Source organism: Carcharodon carcharias, chromosome 12 (genome assembly GCF_017639515.1).
Source record: "Carcharodon carcharias isolate sCarCar2 chromosome 12, sCarCar2.pri, whole genome shotgun sequence".
Taxonomy (NCBI): Eukaryota; Metazoa; Chordata; class Chondrichthyes; order Lamniformes; family Lamnidae; genus Carcharodon; species Carcharodon carcharias.
The window spans coordinates 57,442,916-57,465,352 of record NC_054478.1 but is presented as its reverse complement, the minus strand read 5'-3'; the positions used below and the strand labels follow the sequence as shown (position 1 = coordinate 57,465,352).

Genomic DNA, 22,437 nt, shown 5'->3' with positions numbered 1-22,437 from the left:
GCTGCCTGTGCTCCATTTCCAAATAATGCTGTAGCCAAGAGGGACTACATCTGTTAACAAAGTAGGCTTTTTCCAAAAATACTACCAACTCCTCTGACCTCACTGTCAAGATTTTGCCTTTCTCTTGAAAGTCCAAAACGTTAGCAAAACTCCTCTAACAACACAAATTCGGTAATTTCAATAACTCTGCTCCAGCAAAAGTAAGTCAAAAGCACCTCTCCTGATGGATGGTTAACTCCTTAACTAAAGAAATAAGGGGAGTCCCTTACGCAGCTGAATGCATGTTTAGCCGGGAGTGCTTAAGGGAAGACATCAACTGGACCTGCAGGGTCCAAAGTGGAAGGTTGTTCATCAAATCAGCATTAGAGGCTTTGACATCATAACCTGCAAGCTTCTCGTGCGTAGAAGCATGGTCACGCCAGTGCCCTGCCACTCAGGGCCTGCCACAAAGCCTGCGCTGGACCTGGCCCAAAGTGTTCTGGGAAACCTTTTTTTGAATTCGGGCTTTAGTGATAATCTGGAGCTCAATTTTGCGACCCTACTATTTATCTAATACCTTGTTGTATTTCCAAAAAAATTAACGTGCATCATGTGTAATGAAATGGTAGTACTCACAAACAGCAATAAGAACAGTAATCAGTTAACCTAGTACCTTATTTACCAACCTACCTGTGCTGATGCAGCATCTCTCTCCATTTTGAACATTCCTAATGATTTTGTTCCTATTACACTATCTAGCAGATTATTCCAAATATTTATCACTCTTTGAATACAGATATCCTTCCTAATACTGTATATTTTTCAAGCTTACTTCTCACTCACTTACATTTATATTCTCTAATTCAGCTTTTGTTGAATTATAGAAAGTGACGATAGTCTGATCCCATTTTCTGCTCGCTCCTTTTAGCCTTTAATGTGTCTTTTTCATGCAACTACCTAATTTCCTTTTAAAAGGAATTATAGACTCTGTATAAAACAATGGTCGTGGCAGAGAATTCCATATTCTAACTATTCTCTATGGAAAAACATTTTTTTCTAGCATTCCATATTATTTTTCTTGTCATTATCTTAGGTTAGTGTCCCTTGTCACTGTCTCATCAATGAGTGGAAATAATCCATCACTATTAGTTTTATATACTCTGATATAATCAGGATATTCTATGTACCCTGAAGAATCTTATCAGGTCATGCCTTAACCTTCTCAACTTTAGCAAAAAGAGCCCTAACCTCTCAAATGTCTCTTCATAAATAAATCCCCTCATCTCTCATAAAAGCACACTACACTTTTATCATTGTTTTTATATCCTTTCTATAATGAATTGCCCATTACTGCACACAATAGTCCAAATGCAGTCTCAACATTAACAGTTTAAGTTGGTGATGCTGAATCTACTGTCACTTCTCTCTCAATTCAATTCCTTTTATCATATGTTTATGATGTACACATTTTGACCAAAGTACAATGCATTACATTTAGCACTGCTAAATTTTATTTGCCATTAATTTGCTCAAATATACAACTATTCCAAATTCCACAAATCTTTGTTGTGTCTTCTATCTCTTCTGCTACACCAATTTATATTAGAAAATCTTATATGCTTATATTTCATTCTGACATCCAAGTGCTTAATCTAGATTAGAAACAATAGAGGTACAAGAACCATTCCCTCTGACACTAAATTCAACATTACATTAACATTGTAGCTCTTACGTGAATTGTTTCTTATTTTTTTAAATGAACTTATTTTGCTCCATGCTCCATCCTGAATTCTCGGGATTTTAGTTTAATTCGAAGATTTTCATGGAAATATGCAAAATCTATAATAGGGAGTTCCACGATTTTTTTTTATTCATCAACAGGTTGTAGGCGTCGCTGGCTGGGCCAGCATTTATTATATCCATCCCTAATTACCCTTGAGAAGCTGGTGCTAAGCTGGCTTCTTGAACTGTTGCAGTCCATGTGGTGTAGGTACACCCACAGTGTTGTTAGGGAGGGAATTCCAGGATTTTGACCCAGTGATGCGAAGGAACGGTGATATATTTCCAAGTCAGGATGGTGAGTGGCTTGGAGGGGGACTTGCAGGTGGTGGTATTCCCAAGGACCTGCTGCGCTTGTTCTTTTACATGGTAGCAGTCGTGGTTTTGGAAGGTGCTGTCCATTGAGCCTTGGAGAGTTCTTGCAGTGTATCTTGTGGATGGTACACACTGCTGCCACTGTGCGTCGGTGGTGGAAGGAGTGAATGTTTGTGATATTGGTGCCAATCAAGTGGCCTGCTTTGTCCTGGACGGTATCAAGCTTCTTGAGTGTCATTGGAGCTGAACTCACTCAGGCAAGTGGAGAGTATTCTATCACACTCCTGACTTGTGTCTTGCAGATGCTGGACCAGCTTTGGGGAGTCAGGAGTTAACTGTCGCAGGATTTCTAGGCTCTACCCTGCTCTTGCAGCCACAGTATTTATATGCTAGTCCAGTTCAGTTTCTGGTCAATGGTCTGGTGTTGATAGTGGGGGAGTCAGCAATGGTAATGCAATTGAATGTCAATGGGCGATGGTCAGATTCTCTCTTGTTGGAGATGGTCATTGTCTGACAGTTGTGTGGGGTGAATGTGACTTGTCACTTGTCAGACCAAGCCAGGACACTGTCCAGGTCTTGATGCATTTGGACATAGACTGGTTCAGTATTTTAGATGTTGCAAATGGTGCTGAACATTCAACAATCATTAGTAAACATTCCCACTTCTGACCCTATGATGGAAGGGAGGTCATTGATGAAGCAGCTGAAGACAGTTGGGCCTAGGACACTACCCTGAGGAACTCCTGCAGTGATGTCCTGGAAATGAAATGACTGGCCTCTAACAATCACAACCATCTTCTTTTGTGCTAGGTTTGATTCCAACCAGCGAAGATTTTTCCCCGATTCCCATTGACTCCAGTTTTACTGGGGCTCCTTGATGCCACACTCGGTCAAATGCTGCCTTGACATCATGGTCAGTCACTCTCACCTTACCTTGGGAGTTCAGCTCTTATCTCCATATTTGAACCAAGGCTGTAATGAGGTCAGAAGCTGAGTGACCCTTGCGGAACCTAAACCGAATGTCAATGAGCAGGTAATTGCTAAGCGAGTGCTGCTTGATAGCACTATTGATGACACCTTTCATCAGTTTACTGATGATCGAGAATAGACTGATGGGGTGTAATTGGCTGGGTTGGATTTGTACTGCTTTTTGAGTGCAGGACATATCTGGGCAATTTTCCACATTGCCAGGTAGATGCCAGTGTTGTAGCTGTACTGGGAAACTTGGCCGGGGGAGTGGCAAGTTCTGGAGCACAAGTCTTTGGTCCTATTGCTGGAATATTGTCAGGGCCCATAGCCTTTGTAGTATCCAATGACTTTAGCCGTTTCTTGATATCACATAGAGTGAATCGAATTGGCTTAAGACTGGCATCTGTGATGCTGGGAACCTCCGAGGAAGCCGAGATGAATCATCCACTCAGCACTTCTGGCTGAAGAATATTGTGTATCTTTTGCACAGAAGTGCTGGGCTCCTCCATCATTAAGCATGAGGATATGTGTGGAGCCTCCTCCTCCAGTGAGCTATTTAATTGTTCACCACCATTTACGACTGGATGTGGCAGGACTGCAGAGCTTAGATCTCATCCGTTGGTTGTGGGATCGCTTAGCTCTGTATCTCACTTGGTGCTCATGTAGTTTGGCATCTGTGTTGTAGCTTTACTAGTTTGACATCCCATTTTTAGGTATGCCTGGTGCTGCTCCTAACATGCCCTCCTGCACTCCTCATTGAACCAGGGTTGATCCCCTGGCTTGGTGATAATGCTAGAGTAGGGGATATGTAGGGCCATGAGGTTACAGATGGTGTTGGAGTACAATTCTCCTGCTGCTGATGGCCCACAGTGCCTCATGGTTGTCCAGTCTTGAGTTGCTAGAACTGCTTGAAATCTATCCCATTTAGCATGGTGGCAGTACCACACAACACGATGGAAGCTATCCTCAATGTGAAGGCGGGACTTTGTCTCCACAAGGACTATGTAGGGGTCATTCCTACTGATACTGTCATGGACAGATGAATCTGTGGCAGGCAGGATGGTGAAGATGAAGCCAAGTAGGTATTTCATGTTATATCCCTAAAGAAGGCAGAATCTTCTGCACCTAAATGAATGTTGACTAATTATTATTACTGTTCAGCTATTCCTCTACACTAACTATAGATTATATTTCCTATTAGTTTCCCTATTTCTGAAATTAGGGTCATTGGGTTCGTGATTACCCAAGTCAGGTTTTCCTCACTTTTTAAATTTAGGTATGATGCTTGCTTTCCTCCAGTCCTATGGAATATAAGAATTTAAAACTAGGAGGAGTAGGCCATTCGGCTCTTTGAACTTTTCCATCATTCAACAAGATCATGGTTGATTTTCTACCTCAACTCCACCTTCCTGCATAATTCCCTTATCCCTTGATTCCCTTATTATCCAAAAATCTATCAATCTCTGTCTTCAATATATGCAATGACCAATAATCCACAATGTTTTAGAACAGAGAAATCCAAAGATTCATATTCTTCAAGTGAAGAAATTTCTCCTGGTCTCAGTCTTAAATGGCCAATCCTTTATCCTGAGACTGTGACTGCTAATACTAGGCTCTCCAACCAGGGGAAATATCCTTGCAGAATCTACCCTGTCAAGCCTCTTAAAAATGTTATATGTTTCAATGAGATGAACACTCATTCTTCTAAACTCCAGAGAATATAGGCCCAGTCAACTCAATCTGTACTGATGGGATAATCACATTCTTCCAGGAATCAGTCTAGTGAATCTAGGTTGCACTCCCTCTAAGGCAAGTATATCCTTACTTTGATACGGAGATCAAAACTGTACACTATGCTTCAGGTATGGTCTCAGCAAGAATTATGTAATTTCAGTAAGACTTCATTTTTATACTCTAACTTCTTTGTAATAAAAGCTAACACACCATTTGCTTTTTTCACTGCTTTCTGTACATACATGTCAATCTTCTATGATTTGTGTACAAGGACACTGAATCTACAACAATTCCCTTCCTCTCACCGTTAAAATACATTCTGCTGTTCTATTTTCCTTCCCAAAGCGGACAACTTTACACTTGAATTGCATCAGCCATATTTTAGCCCAATCACTTAACCTAGCTTCGTGTGTCCCCTTCACAGTGCCTCAGCAGTGTCTAATGATTCCTTCATGTTTAAGTCAGTGTCTTGCAATTTCTTTCCTAATCTTTATTATATATATTCAAATGCAATTTCTAATCTTCAAGATAAATGCTATCTTGACCAGGAGAGTTGAAAGTTACAAATCCGTACTTAGTCCAAAATTTTCTAAGATAATGCATGGTAGTATGAATCCAGTGTCATTTAATTGTTGAATAGTTCCAGGAAATATTACACTAGACACAAAGCATGAATCTTGGATGAAGAAAAGCAATGTCTGCTAACCTGCGTTTGAAGTACATCTCTGGCTGATTAGGTACAAACTTTATTTAATGTAAACTTCAGGAAGTCTGAGGAACATAACTGCTTTGTTACAAGCTGAAAAATGTTTGATGGTGAGTGGCTACAAAGAAAATCTTGATGGCCAGTAGTGTACAGGTAGTTCAAGTGGTTGAACATTTGACTCCCATTTGAGGAGCAAGAGCTTGAATCATGGTAATAAGACCAGTCAATTTTCATTGGGTGTATTTCATCAGTGTTCATAATCCTGTTTGATAGAGTGCCTTGCTGTAGGGAACTCTTTTTCTCTCTTCAGGTATCATGCTCTAAGAAGGCAACGATGGAATTCCATATGTTAGTCCATGCTTATGCTTGGCAAGGTACTGCAGTGGTTTGCCATTGCCTTCTGCAGGTTCTGGCTGACCAGGAGACTCTCCCACTCTTACCAGCTGCCACAGGCATTTTGGAAGGATTGAAGATTGATAATCACCCTGTTTGACAATGTTATGAATGCATCTTCCATGGCCATCAAGTCATCAAGTCCCAGAGTGGGACTCAAACCTGCAGTTTCTAGCTCAGAGGTAGGGATGCTACCACTATAAAAAAATAACTCTGAAACTGTTACAAGGGGTGGGATCCTGGAATCCGGGATTTCAAAGTTTTGGGGATTTGCGTCTGCGGCTGCAGGAGACATGGAGGCTGCCAGTTGTAGAAGAAATCCTATACTGCAGAAGCCATTCTAATAGCACATAAGAATTAGGAGCAGGAGTAGGCAACTCAGCCCCTCGAACCTGCCCTGCCATTCAATACGATCATGACTGATCTCATTTTGGCCTCAACTCCAATTTCCCACCCTCTCCCCATAACCTTTCAATCCATTACTAATTAAAAATATGTCTATCTCCTCCTTAAATTTATTCAGCATCCCAGGATCCACTGCGCTCTGAGGTAGTAAATTCCACAGATTCACGACCCATTGAGAAAAGTAATTCCTCCTCATTTCTGATTTAAATCTACCATCCTTTAGCCTAAAACTATGGTCTCTCGGTTCTAGAGTGCCCCACAAGGGGAAACACCTGCTCCATGTCTACTTTGTCTATCTCCTTTAGCATCTTATATACCTCAATTAGATCTCCTCTCATCCTTTTAAACTCTAGTGAGTATTGGCCTAAAATGCTCAATCTCTCCTCATAAGACAAGCCCCACATCTTTGGAAGCAATCTAGTGAACCTCCTCTGAACCGTCTCCAATGCAACTACATCCTTCCTCAAGTAAGGGGACCAAAACTGTGCACAGTATTCCAGGTGTGGTCTCACCAATGCCTTGTACAGTTGCAACACTTCCCTATTTTTTTACTCTATTCCTTTAGCAATAAATGCAAAAATTCCATTTGCCTTCCTTATTACTTGCTGTACCTGCATACTAGCTTTCAGCGATTCATGCACAAGGACACCCAGATCCCTCTGCACTGAAGCGTTCTGAAGTTTCTCTCCATTTAAACAATAAGTTGCCTTTTTATTCTTTCGACCAAAATGGATAACCTCAAGCTTATTCACGTTAAACTCCATCTGCCAAATTTTGGCCCATTCACCTAACCTGTCCATATCCATTTGTAAATTTCTTATTTCCTCATTGCAACTTACTTTCCCACCTATTTTGGTGTCATCTGCAAATCTAGCTTTAGTGCCTTCTATCCCTGAATCCAAGTCATTAATATAGATTGTAAATAGTTTGGGCCCAAGGGCCGAACCCTTTGGCACCCCATTAGTTACAGTTTACCATCCAGAAAAAGACCTATTTATCCTGGCTCTCTGCTTTCTTTTGGTTAGCCAATCCTCTATCCAAGCTAATATATTACCCCTAACTCTGTGTGATCTTATCTTGTTTATTAATCTTTTGTGCTGCACCTTATCAAAGGCCTTCTGGAAGTCCAGATATACTACATCTACAGGATCCCCATTATCCACTTTGCTTGTCACATCTTCAAAGAACTTAACAAAATACATATAATTGAAATTGGTTGGCACCATATGTAATCCAAGAGTAACTGGTACTGCCTGCTGACAGAAAAATAAAATGTTTTAGTGCAGACAGGTAAGCTTGCATTGCCCAGCTTGGCTGGGATTATATTGGGTGGTGGTGGCCCCTGTCCACTGGTTGGAAAATCAGGGGCAACCTGACCTTAATTGGTCACGGAAGCCGCAACTGGATTTTATCATCCCAAGGTAATTTATCGTCTGCAGTCGGGGCCTTTTTCTCTTTAAAGGAGGATGCAGCCACTACCCCCTGCCCCCAAGAGCTGTTGGTCAATCAGATGGCTGGCAGCTCTTCAGTTCCAACAGAACCATCAGGAATGGTGGCCACTGTTGGGACTACAGGCAGGCCCAGATATGCCAGCATGGAGGAGGCCCTGGAGTGCAAGGAAGTTTGTGAGGCTTGCTGGGGCCAGTCAGGCAGGTTATGAGGACAGTGAGGGAGTTTTTCAGCAGGGGTGTCTCTTGTTGCCTAAGCTGGGGAGGGGGGCGGGGTTCCGTGGCCTACAGGGTACCTAATCAGGAGCCCAACCCATCCCCGAGCCTGCAGGAAGTCTGGCAGGGTATATCTGGTGGTCTCGTCATGTGGTGAAAAGCATATCTGCTGCTGGTAAAATACTAGTGGTGGAAGGAAGTGGTCCCTAATTATCCTTAATTGCCTTCATTTGGCCTAAGGATGGGATGGCCATATACCATCTTCCCCACTGCTGGTAAAATGCCAGCAGCAGCAGGAGGATGCCAGGCACACCACCACCACCCCACCAGATTTTAAGCCCACCTCTCCTCCTTCTAGCAGACTCCCTGGAGCCCTGTAAAACCCTGGACCTTGTTAGTATTAGTTTGAAATGTCTTATGTTACAATGCACTAGACTCCTAATGAGATCTGTAGCTATTGTCTTCCCACATCCTAGAGAAAACCTCATTTACATAAATGAACCGAAACACATTTGGCAATCCCACTAATACATGATTTTTCACTTTTACACGCAGTTTCAAAGTGGCCACCTAGAAAATATGCCATTCTGGCATTCTAAAAACTTAAATGTGGCTGTCTTGATATGATTCACAGGGAATTCATGCAGAAATTAGACAGATTCCGAATGTGCGCGTACAATACATTAATGGGGATGAACCTAGTTAGTCACTGGCAGAGGCACAGAATTCAAGGAAAAAATATCTGGCAAGCTAAAATTCCATGAAATTTTTAATATTATTACTTTCAGTTCTTACCCTTAATATTTGAACTCCCAAGTTCACACATAAAGGTACATTTCTGACCTTGCACTCCCAGTGAAAAGCTACAGCAATATGAACCACAAATTTAGGTGTGTGCTTCAATCATTTAATTTAAATGGGTGATATATTGTGCACACTGCACACCCAACCTTTCAGTATGAGCTTCTGCCAGGAAAGGCTTCCTGCTAGAAATACAAACCATTCATAAAAGTGTTATTTGAAATTAGGTTTGGAAAGTTTGCCATTCAACTTACTGAATATGATCTGACCAGTTTGTAGCAGCCTACCTATAGTGACTTTAAATCAAATGATCCTAACACTTTGTCTTGGATGGTGTCAAGCTTCTTGAGTGTTGTTGGACCTGCACTCATCCAGGCAAGTGAGGAGTATTCCATCACACTCCTGACTTGTAGACAGTGGACAGGCTTTGGGGAGTCAGGAGGTGAGTTATTCATCGCAGAATTCCTAGCCTCTGACCTGCTCTTGTATTTATATGGCTAGTCCAGTTCAGTTCCTGGTCAATGGTAACCCCCAGGGTGTTGATAGTGGGGGATTCAGTGATGGTAATGCCATTAAATGTCAAGGGGCGATGATTAGATTCTCTCTTGTTGGAGATGGTCATTGCCTGGTACTTGTGTGGGGTGAATGTTACTTGCCAAAGCCCAAGCCTGGATATTGTTCAGGTTGTGCTGGATTTGGACATGGACTGCTTCAGTGTCTGAGGAGTTGCAAATGGCACTGAGCACTGAGCAAACATCAGTGAATGTCCCCAGTTCTGACCTTATGATGGGACGAAGGTCATTGGTAATGCAGCTTAAGATGGTTGGGCCTGGGACAGCCTGTTTCAGCTTCAGACAGTTACCAGGGACAGTAATGGAGTAACTGGCCAGATTTCATCTTCAGTTCAACAACAGAGGGGTGGTGGTGGTGGTGGTGGTGGTTGAGGGTGGGGGGGGGGGGGGGGTGGGGGGGGGGGTACTCCCACAAGTGGAAAATCCAAACTCAGCAGGGCTATTTGAACTCAGTGCTCAAACAGACCCCATTTTCACTGGATCAAGGGCCTTTTCCCGCAGTGTTATGGTTACAAATTTTTAGGATAGATGTAGATGTGGATATGTTATGTAGCACTGTCAAGCTGTCAAGTTATTTAAATGGCCAGCCATTGAAAAAATCTGCCTGCCTGTGTCTGAGAGTTGAAAAATTAAATCTGTTCTAGCAGTTTCAATAGCTGTTTGCTGACATAACACAAAGTGTCATCATTTTACCATTATTAATGCTTGACTGCTTTCTACAACCTATCACTGACAACAGGGGTCTGTACATTCACATTTTGATTGACAACTCAAAAAGTTTATTAAAGGGTTAGCTGTCTTTGATGTGAGTTTATAAATACAAATGTTTGTTTTTATAGGGGATTAAGTGTTGAAGGGATTGAAGTGTATTGAACCAGCTTCCATGAATGAGATTCTTTTATATTTGGTTGAAGTCTGTAATATTTAGAACTTTATCTTATTTAATCTCAGCATGGTTCCAAAGGTTTGCCCATGGTAGATAACGGGTGAGTTGGCATGCAGGGTGTAAAGGCAAAGGGTGATGGGTGGGGAGGTCATAAGTTGGCACTAAGTTGGCATAAGGGTTATTAGAGGACATGGGGAATGGGTTGGGATGAACTGACAGGTATGGGCATTTTTTATTAATTCAAGGGATGTGTGGTTCTCTGTCTAGGCCAGCATCTACTTAGCCATCCCTAATTGCCCTCGAGAAGGTGGTGCTGAGCTGCCTTCTTGAACCGCTGCAGTCCATGTGGTGTAGGTACACACACAATGCTGTTAGGGAGTTCCAAGATCTTGACCCAGTGACAGTGAAGGAACGGCGATACATTTTTGAGTCAGGATAGTGAGTGGCTTGGAGGGGAACTTCCAGGTGGTGGTGTTCCCATCTAACATTGCCCTTGTCCTTCTAGGTGGTAGTGGTCATGGGCTTGGCAGATGCTGTCTAAGGAGCTTCTGTGTGTTTGGGTTGGGAGGGTGAGCGAGTTAGAGGGGTGAGGGCTGGAGGACCTAATGTTTAAGAAAACAACAGGGATGAAGTCCCAGAGAATTGAGGCAGACCTCTTAAACAGACTGCCTCAGCACCTGGCAGTCCCTGTGGCCACCTCCAATCTGCAACAGGGACCAGTAGGCCCAACTCCATCCTTCACCCACCCCTCCCTGGAACAAAAATCCCACCATTTGGGGCAATTTTTCTCAACCTGGGTGCAGGGTGCTGGGAGATTTCCCGGCTCTGCACAGCCGCCTTGGGAGCAAAAATTCAGGCCGTTTGCTTTGAATTCCCTCAGGGACACTTTCCCCTACCCTTACAAAGCAAATATTGTTAGACCTCAGAATAGCCTAAACCTCTAAAGAATGCACTCCTACTGACCCCACAAACTCAAAGGGCAGGGATAGGGAGGGAGACTGGATGGCTACAACGAAGGTTCAGATCATGGCCCACAGATTTTTGAGGCTCAGCAAAGAGAAATACAGGATGTGCTTCCAATCAGTACCTTTCCTCATTCACATGCTGTGTAAGTTACTGCAGAAAATTAGAAACAAGGCACTTACAAAAAACAATCTCAAAACTTAAACTTCTATCCTCATGTAGTTCGAATCCTCAAAGGGAAAAAAACTCTCATTCAGTAGGGTCTTGGTAATGGAGCTCATAGCAAAAATAAAGGCATAGGGCCACTGGATCAGAAACGCTGGGCATATGCCCAATGAAAACTAAAAGTGCCCTGTTTGGATCAGTTGAAACAATCACGTGTGTCCAAAATCTGCTTTTCACATTTAGCTTCCCACCAAAGAAATACTGCTTTTCAGCAAAGGAATGGATCTTAAACTAGAATTGCCATAAAATCAGGAATCAAGCGTATTGAGATTTCACGGTGACCTTTCTTAGTTTTAAGTATATACTGTTCACACTCTGGTACATTTTGAAATTTACACTCCCGCAAAATGCTGTCAGATTAATCCTTCATCTGTCACTCAGAAAACTCCAGCAGATATTGACAGCTATTTCCCCCACCAAAAAAAAACATTTCTCCTTAAGGGCGAGGGGTTAAAGCAAATACAAATCAATTTATGCTGTAATTAAACACATAGAATCTCAACTTACCTGAACAGAGTTTGCCCTTGTGCCGAGCACATGAGAAGTCATCACATTCACAGAATGTCCCATAAATCCTTCCGAACTCGCTCTCATAGCAGGCACACTGGTTGCAGCTGCACTCCCCTCTGCCACTGCAGATCGGTTTTCCCTCTGCTTCACGGCAGAACGTCTGGAATACATTACTTGTTTCTCCATCCTGGCATTCACAATTGGCTCCCAGAAAGCCCGGATCACATTTACAGATCCCACATTCATAGGTTCCATTACCACTGCACTTGGAGCTGTTGGCTTGCATCTCTGTTGCACAGTCACAGTTACAAATATAGCCAACGGTTATACTCAATGAATCTTTGAAGCCAACTGGCTTAATGGTGAAGCTCTTTCTACCCTGGGCCTCTAGGCAGCTCTTGGCTTCTACAGTGACATCAAAAGACACCTAAACAGAAATAACATTACTAAAGACGGCAATACTATACAAAGGTCAAAGGCACAACAAATTCAACATGTTTGCATATAATTATCTCCCTTACTTTTAAAGCAATGTTCTTAGAAAGTGCATCTTGAGGAGCACACAGCTTCAGTGAACAAATTGGATAGTCCTAACTTGATTGTGGCAGATTATTTACACTCAGTCCAGAAAACACAGATCTTTGCAATATACTTCAAAAATACCTGTTTCCTTTTATACTTCCCAAAACAAAACCAGTTTGCTAGAAAGCAATGGGAGATTTTAACTTTATCTGCCTCTATTGTTTTTTTAACTTAAAAAAGATTGAGATTTCCACCAGGCAGACAGGCAGTCAAAATATCTCTCTTGCCCACCATTGAGCCAACTGTTGAATGTGAGTTTTGCTGAGGCCTCTGGATGGGGAGCTAAGCCAACTAAAAAGTTGTGACTCTTCTTTAAATATGCAGGTCAAGATCTGATGATCCTTTTTGGACCCTTGCTGCAATTTTAACTTCAGCCTGAGTGGGCAGGTCTCCAAAGAGTTAAACTTACAGTGGTGGTTCAAGCTAAATAAAACAGCAACTGCCATTAGCTTTGAAACAGCTGGACTTCCAACATTATCTTTTTACATTTCAGCGTACACTGTGCCAGCACTTCTGCCCTTGTATTGTATTGACAGCTCTGTCTAATCCTTTATTCATATGGGTGAAACACAGTTACTCATCATGCTCAATGAGTTTTTCTAAATTTACAGACTTTCACAGCTTTTTCCAACCTATACTTTAACATTGTCACTGCTGTCCTTACCCAATATAATTCATTTTAAACTTGGGAAATTGAATACTGGCATTATTTTAAACTAAATCTTGTTCATGTGGATTGCAACAAATCAAAATGCTATACCACAAACACAGTCTTCAACATCACTACACCAAATCCATTCTGACATTCATGCAGAACTTGCAACCAACCATGAAAGAATTTTGATTTGCACTAATACAACAAGCCAAGGCTGCATGCTCCAGTTATTCAATGCCTTCGTTATTTTATTGAATAGCTGGATAGGAGGAATTAAGAAAGGTCAGAAGTACCAATATTTACCACTCATATTCTAGGAATGAACAGACTTTGGAATTTCTATTTCTGATACTGTAGGCAGCCTTTGATCGATCCCTCTGTATGTGCAAACTACCTCTCCGTTTTCAATATCGTATTATTCTCTAAACACCTTGAGCTCCCAAATCCAGGCTCAATCAGGTTTCTTTTCCAGCCACAACACCAAAATAGCTAGAATCAAAATTACAGATGAATCCCTTGTGACTATGACCATGAAGCACTATTTCTTCTCCACCTTCTCAATCCCTCTGCGTCTTTGACACAGATGAATCACGCTATCCTCCACCAATAAGTTTTCTCCATTGCAACATTCCTTCTAAGGTGAGTAGAGAACAAACAGACTGTGCAAAAGCAGTGTTCCCTTTAAGGTTCGCTCATGTGCAACCATGTGGTAATCTTAAAGGGACCTTGCAGTGCACAGCGGAAATTAAAGAGAACATTGCTTCAATGCTCAGCTCAGTAGAATTGCTTTCATTTGGCTTAGCTCTTACCTATCCAATTTGCAGCCAGAACAAAACAAGCAATGGCCTCTCTTTCCATCCCTGCATGACTAACTTATGCTGCCTCCTCTTTGTTGTTTACATGTGGCCCCTTGACAAGCCTCCCTAATGATTGGATCCTCCTGTCCCCATTCATATGTGATCTGATGTCCTCCATGGCTCCCTGCAATTTTCTTCCTATCTGACCTGATTTCTCCATCCCCCTGTATTCTGCAATCTCACTGGCCCATTCCGGTATCTACCCTCTTCCTGAATCTCTTCAGCCCTCCACAATCTACTTTCTACCCTCCCTCCCCATTGTCCCTGGCCCTCCTCCCCGCTACTCCCAATCCTCACCTCCACTTGCCCAATGTCTCCAGTGCTAATGGTATGTTAATTATATTAAGATACACAGGTGAGGGACATTGTTAAATTAAGTACTATGAGCACATATAAATAGGAGACAGTTGGGATGCTGGTGTGTGAGAGGGGAGCTGTGAAACTGAACAAAGTCAATAAACTCTCTCTCTCTGTCTATAAAGAAAAGTTCTGTGTTTTGGTTTCTGCTTCACCAACTGGCATGGATCCTATTAACATCCAGCCGTGCCTGCAATCTTCTCCCCTCCCCCCTCCCCCTGCAGATCTCCCTGGTTCCCTACAGCAATGTCTTTTCCCATTGACCTATAATGTCCCCAGTCGACGTCCTCGCCTCGGGTTTCCTCACAGCAAAACTGATTGTTATTGTTGTTGCTGCTGCTTCTTCTTCATAAATGATGGATTTCCTTAGATTCAAATTTGTTCTTTTCAACATACTGCAAAAGGAATAGGAACAATAACACTGGTTCTTTTATTCTTTGAGATTTTCTGATAAAAAAGTGTCCTGCTAATCATATGTATCAAGCATACAACTCGCACACAGAGTACATTTCACATCTTCCAAAATAAGTACTTTTGGGGTGGAAAATTGTGCTTCCTATTTATACATTCCTTTTTTTTACATTAATTTACAACTTAACTTACAAGAATGAACAAGAACACATAGGTACACATGGAAGAGGATGGCAGCCTAAATGTTGAGTTTGTAAAGAAAGATGAAGGTACACTTAAGTCTTAAGTCACAAGATTTAAAAAGTGAATTGAATCTTGTCTGCTGACCTGATAAAGGCAAAAATCAAGTTTTGTAACAACACTGCTTATCATTTAAATTATAAAATGAATGTGCTACAATGTGTTTGTCACGGTTTACCACTACACCACAAGATCCATGCCTTTTGTATTCTATGCCTCAATTTATAAAGCCCAGAATCTTGTATGCCTTATTAACCACTTTATCAACCTGCCCTGCCACTTTCAACAATTTGTGCACATATAACACTAGGACCCTCTACTCCTACACCCCCTTTAGAATTGTTCCTTTATTTTATATTGTTGCTTTTTGTTCTTCCTCCCAAAATGTATCACTTCACACTTTGCTGTGTTAAGTTTCATCTGCCATGTATCTGTCCATTCATCAGCCTATCTGTGTCCTCTTGAAGCCTATATGCTCACAGTTCACAACACTTACAAGTTTTATGTCATTTGAAAACTTTGAAGCAGTAACTTGCATACCCAAATCTAGGTCATTAATAGAGATCTCCAAAAGCAATGATTCCAAGACTAACCCTTGGGGAACCCTACTATCTGCCTCCCTTCTGCCTGAAAACATTCACCACTATTCTATGTTTCCTGTCACTCAGCTAACTTCATTTCCCTGCTGAAACTGTCCCTTTAATTCCATCAACTTTGACTCTGCTGAAAAGCGTGTTATGTGGCCTTTCACCCAACACCTTTTGGAAGCCCATGAGCATTACATGAACCAAATTACTTTCATGAACCTTCACTGTTACCTCAGCAAAAAACTCCATCAAGTTAGTTAAAAACACAAATTCATGCTGGCTTTCCTTAATTAATCCACATTTGTCCAAGTGACTGTTGACTTTGTCCCTGATTACTGTTTCTAAAAGCTTTCCCATTACCAAGGTTAAACTGAATAGCTTGTAGTTTCTGGACATATCCTTACATACATTTTTGAACAAAAGTGTAAAACTTGCAATTCTCTAGTCCTCTGGCACTACACCTGTATCTAAAGAGGATTAGAAGATTATGGCCAGTGGCTCTGCAATTTCCTCAGTATCCTGAGATGCATCTCATCCAGTCCTGGTGACTTATCTACTTTAAGCACAGTCAGCCTTTCTAATACCTCTCTTTATCAATTTTAACCCACCCTTTCACTATGACTTTGGCAGGATCTTCTTTCTTGGTAACAAAATACTCATTTAGTTCTCGGCCCAACCACCTTTAGCTGCTTCATCAATGACCTTCCTTCCATCATAAGGTCAGAAGTGGGGATGTTCGCTGATGATTGCACAATGTTCAGCACCGTTCACAACTTTTCAAATACTGAAGCATCAAAAGTCCAAATGCCTCAAGACCTGCACAATATCCAGGCTTGAGCTGACAAGTGACAAATAACATTCATGCCACACAAGTGCCAGACAATGACCATCTCCAACAAGAGAGCATATAGCCATCGCCCCTTGACATTCAATGGCATTACCATCGCTGACTCCCCTGCTATCAACATCATGGGGTTACCATTGACCAAAACCTGAACTGGGCTAACCATGTGAATACTGTGGCTACAAGGGCAGGTCAGAGGCTAGGAATCCTGCGACAAGTTACTCACCACCTTACTCCCCAAAGCCTATCCACCATCTAGAAGGCACAAGTCAGGAGTGTGATGGAATACTCTCCACTTGCCTGGATGAGTGCAACTCCCACAACATTCAAGAAGCTTGATACCGTCCAGGACAAAGCAGCCCACTTGATTGGCACCACATCCACAAATATTCACTCCCTCCACCATCGACCCACAGTAGCAGCCATCTGTACCATCTAGAAGATACACTGCAGGAATTTACCAAGGCCTCTTAGACAGCACCTTCCAAAACCATGACCGCTACCACGTAGAAGGACAAGGGCAGCAGATAGATGGGAACACCACCACTAGAAGTTCTCCTCCAAGTCACTCACCATTCTGACATATTGCCATTTCTTCACTTTCTTTGGGTCAAAATCCTGGAACACCCTTCCTAACAGCACTGTGGGTGTTAAATACCACATGGACAGCAGCGGTTCAAGAAGGTAGCTCACCATCACCTTCTCAGGGGCAACTTGGGATGGGCAATAAATGCTGGCCCAGCCAGTGAAGCACACATCCCATGAATGAATAAAATGAAGCACCTCAGACATGCTTTCTGCCTCCATGCTTAAAGTGCTTCCTTGGTCGCTAAATGCCTCCAATTCTCCATTTACTACCCTTTTACTATTCATTGGCCTATATAAGACCATCGGATTCCTTTTATGCTGACAGTCCCTTTGCTTTCCTTCTCTCTTTTCTCATTTCCCCCCTGAACTTTCTATATTCAGCCGAGTTCTCACTTGTGTTATCAAACTCACATCTGTCATATGCACCTTTTTTCCTGCTTCATTTTACTTTCCATCTCTTTTGTCATTCAGGAGCTCTGGTTTTGCTTGTTCTACCTTTCCCACTTTTTGGAATGTACCATCCCCTCTTTAAATGCAGCCCATTATTCCTTTACAGCTTTGCCTGTCAATATTTGATTGAATCAAAGAGCTAGGGCACACGCATCTCCGGGCTCCTTAAAGGCTTTTCACTCTTATTCACAAGTTATAACACAGGGACTCACGCAAACACTTATAGCAGATCAACGTCTTCTCAGCACAGTCTTAAATTGCAATGCTCACAAAACCAGTAGCATAAAAGAATGGGAAACTTGGGAGTTTCAAGGAGGATTCATTTATCAGCTACAATGAAAGAGTCTAAGGTCAGTGCCTCCTCAATGCTTTAGGTAATTATAGAATTGAGATTAATCTTTTGCATATTTAATTTACAACAAAATTCAACACTGCTGTTGTAAAATATCACATGGGCCAGGATTTTTCCCTTGTCGGGCAGACTCAGTGAGGGCAGGCGGGAACAGTTGGGAAGCCAATTGCCGCCCGTGATTGTGGCCGGACCGCAATTTCACGCTGGTGGGGCATTTAGGGCACACCCAGCATGAAATGCGTGTGGCAGTGCTCAGTGGTGCCTGTGTTGGGGGGAGTAACTTGCAAGAGCGCAAGTTCGCGCAGGTGCGCGCTGGAAAAGCTCCCTGAAGCACAGAGCTGCCTCAGGGAGATGAAGAGTTGTGAAAATAAAAAAATAAAGATTTTTAAAATGATCAAAGACATGTCCCCTCATGTGACTCTGTCACATGAGCAGGGACATATTAGAATTTTTTTTTAATGACAGATCAAAACTTCGTCCCACCCAACTGTAATTTGGACAGGCAGTGAAAAATTAAATTCAGTTACATTTTTAAGGGCCTTAATAGGCCTTTTAATTATCGGCGTATGCGCTGCCAAATCCCAAGCATGCCCACCAACCGAAATATCACGTAAGCATGCAATGATGTCGGGATGCTCGCCTGATTTCATCGCGCATTATTTTACACTCGAGCGGGTCAGCCGCGTGCCCATCCGCTCAGCAAGAAATCCTGCCCATGAATATATTTCATGCACTGAGATCCTGAAAATTGGGCTCTACTCATGATTGTGTGACATCACCAGGATTAACATCTGAACTGCTATTTATGATCTGTGGGAGTAACTGATTGCTCCAGATGCACCAGCCAATATTATTCAAATTTAGGGAGCTAGGACATTGGGAGCTAGGCAAACATTGGCAGTCTTTCAGACCTTTGTTCTTTAATTTATATGTTTTCATAGAATTCTAGCTGATCTCCTGTAATATTGCTCATCCCTAATTGCCCTTGATAAGGTGGTGGTGAGCTGCCTTCTTGAACCACTGCAGTCTGTGTGGTGTTAGGAAGGGAATTCCTAAATCGATGCCGGTTGGTCTGTCCAGTTTCATTCCTTATCAACTCCAGTGGTTTGATACAACTGATGGCTTACTAGGCCATTTCAGAGGGGAATTAAGAGTCAAGTCAACCACATTGCTGTGGGTCTGGAGTCACAGGCAAGGACCACAGATTTCCTTCCTTAAAATACATTGGTGAACCAGATGGATGACAATCAACAATGATTTCATAATCATCATTTTTAATTCCAGATTTTTATTGATTGAATTCAAATTCTACCACGGTGAGATTCTAACCCGGGTCCCCAGAGGGACCTTGGGTCTCTGGATTACTAATCCAGTGACAATACCACTAGGTCACCACCTCCCCCTATTTGGTGTTAGGTATGCAGTATAGAGATATAAAGATGTTAACTTGGTGCATGGCATTATGGTCAATGCTCTAAATTAGCAGGTCTGGGAATTGCAGCAACTTGTAAACTGTTGAGATAAACAAAAAATGTTGGAAACGCTCAAAAGGTCAGACAGCATCAGTGAGACAGAAAAACATAGTTAAGGGCCCTGATATTTATGGCGAGGGAGGCTGGAAATGGCCAAAGAACTCAGCAAAGCCAGGAACTTGAGGAAATGCAAAACTTAAAGGCACAGCCTTGATATCTTTTATCAATCCATTTCCCATCCAAGCAGCAAGGCCAATTGACAAGCTGTGCGGCGCATGGCAGGAAATACCAGCAGCAGGGACGCTTGGAGACAGACTCCAGTAATTGGAGGAGAGAACAGAAAGGCCTTGGCTGAGCAGATCACCATAGTGGGGGCTGGAGGGAGGGGTGGGCAGGCTGAGTTAGACATCACAGTAAGGGAAAAAGAGAGAACATCGGATCTGCAGGACTTCAGTGAACATGAGGTGGGAAGACAAAGGCAGTTGGTATGGAGATGCCAAAAGCATTCTTGAGGGGTGGTGACAGCACTCCTGCTCCACCTGGCCCACAGGAGTTACTGGAAAAGGCGCTTACTTCCAGAGCCAGCAGCTCCTGCCTCCCTTTCACAGATGGGGCTTTCTGTCTCCTAGGGAATCCATGTGGTATGAGTTAAATTAAATTAGCTTCAATTGCACTGTGAAAGACTGATCTTAAGTATGTTAATGAAGCACCATACCTTTTCACAGCTGGAAATATTAATGCCTTGAAAGCCAGGTAAGGACAAATTTTACACATCTGACAGTTCAACTGGCATTTTTCCCCACCTGAGGCTACTTGTATACCCAACCTATACTTACTAACACAGTTTCAACTGGGGATCTAATCTGTGACCTTCCTGCTTTATTTGCAGATCAATGCCATTATTTTACACTTAATTTAAATAGTAACAAGGATCTTTAAACTAGAAAGGATCCTTGTTTTTTCTTGCTTTTAGCAATAGAGTAGAACTGATCAGAAACATACTCAGTTCAGATCAAATTAATTCATATTTTCAGCAAGCAAGTTAAAAAAATACTTTGCATAACTTCTTGTATGTTGACTCACAGGACACACCCTAGCATTTTTAAAGCTTTAACCTTCTGGAATCAACAAGAAGAAGCAAAACACGCTCATTCAATAAAAAGAGAAAAAGGAAACAAGAGTTGAAAATAGCACCTTATTTTTAGATTTATGAGGTGGTCTTTAAGGTGATGAGCTTCACAGACTTAATGAAAGTTATTTCTAGCACATTTCAGTAGCATAATAAGTATTTATGTAGTCTGCTATAGCAAAGCAAGGATTAGTCACATCATTAGCAATGAGAATTTAATGAATGTTACTTATATTTTCAACTCCATTTGAAACCACTCCTCTTAATTTTGTTGTTTAATTAAATTATCTGTTCATTTAGTGTTTTTTCATAAACTCAATCTGTTCATTTAAATTTAAGTTATGAAAAAACACTTCCCATGCTTTTTTTATTAATAGTGTTTAATCTTATTTACTGGATAATTTAGTTTTATTTTGAGCAAACATTATTCTGAGTTAACAAAAAGATGTTCTGAGTACATAGCAGCTGCAATGGTTCTCTACACTACACTCACTCCACTTTACAAGATTAACACAAAGAGGTGGTTTAAGGGGGTACTCTTTGGAAAAAGTACTCTTTTGGAGACAGTACAATGTTGACATCACATATTTATATCAGCCCCTTAATTTTTTTTTAAAAAGGTGCCTTTAGTTAGAAGCTGTGTAAATTTGCTATATGTTAAAAGAATCACTTAAAAACAGAACAATGTAACACTCTTATCAATCAGTGTGAGTAATAATCAAATACTTACTGTGTCTCCAATTTTAAGGTCACCGCACTTTCTAACTCCAGGGCGTGAAACACCATCCTGGCATGTGGCAGTCAGGGAAAGCTTGATTTCTTCTGGCTGGTCCCCTACTGTTAGTTCAACCTTAGATCGAATACTCTAGATTAAGACAAATACATATTCTTTAATATTATTAAATAAAAATATTACATAAACATTCTTTATTATGAATATATTAATCTCAGTTTATTCAACATGATAGCAACTGATTATCATGTAACAAAAGCTTCCTTTTATAAAACAAACACCTAAATTTAGGGTTGTCAGTGTTTGGGTTGCAGTCATTTGTGGTACAGATGTACTTACGATGGCCATAGGGACGGCCAGTCTTAATGAAAATTGTGAAGCTACTTCTACCACCCACCATCAACTGTAAAAGGCTTTCAGCATCTGGGAATAATGAGTAAGCCTAGTAACTGACAATACTATTGGAAAATTAAAGAAATTAAGGAAATATGTAAAGCTAACAACCTTAGTACTAAAATCACTTCATGCAGGAAACAAAATTCACCTAAATATCTATGCGTTACCAAAATAAACACAGCTTTTCAGCTTCTTTCACAAGGGAAAGGTGGCTTTATCAATCTAATAAAAACTGGACTGATTACCAGTTTGTGGTGCATGCAGAGCTTGTCCAAACAACATGGCCTTCAGTATTGGACCTCATTAATATAACTCTCGCTTCATAAAGAAACTGATGCTGGCTTGCAACAGCTGCCCTTTGACCCATGTTAGCCTCTGTGATGAACAGGGATGCAATTTACTACAACTGGTGCCTATATCCTGACACATAATCACTTATAAGCCCCGTACCTGGCCCCTGCCACCACCTCTGCTGCTAAAAGGTCGATTGCAGGCTTCCCATCCCTATGGTTGCTCTGCTGCAATATAATGCTGGAAGCAGCATTAATTGCTTTAAGGCAAGACTTCCACCCCTATCTTGGGAGCAGGTACCACCCCAGAGAGCTATTGGCCAATCCAATTGGCCAGCAGTTCTGTAGTCCGATGAGCAGTGGGAAGCGCTGGCAACTGCTGGGACGACAGGTAGTCCCACCATACCAAAGAGCCCACATAAGTCCAGGGTCGGGGTCTCAGCGAAGGGGATGGGTTACCAGGCTCAAGAGGCCAGAGGGAGAGTTAAAGGGAGGGGGCTACCTCCAATTGTCCCAGGGGGCCAAGAAACGAGGTTTCCTCCTGTTGTCCGACACCAGCCCACACAGCTAAAGCTGAAAGGCTTCCTGCATGG

The 22,437-nt window shown here is 41.9% G+C and overlaps 1 protein-coding gene across 2 annotated transcripts in view; it reads right to left on the bottom strand.

The window, feature by feature from the left end:
• The window catches only part of itgb5 (integrin, beta 5), a 191,541-nt gene that overhangs the window by 99,347 nt on the left and 69,757 nt on the right, over positions 1–22,437 (bottom strand). For both annotated transcript variants that reach the window (XM_041200573.1, XM_041200574.1), the window contains 2 exons: positions 21,156–21,290; positions 11,899–12,328 (listed from right to left, as the gene is read on the bottom strand). In XM_041200573.1, the coding sequence (XP_041056507.1) occupies positions 11,899–12,328; positions 21,156–21,290 (565 nt within the window). The remainder of the gene's footprint in view (positions 1–11,898; positions 12,329–21,155; positions 21,291–22,437) is intronic.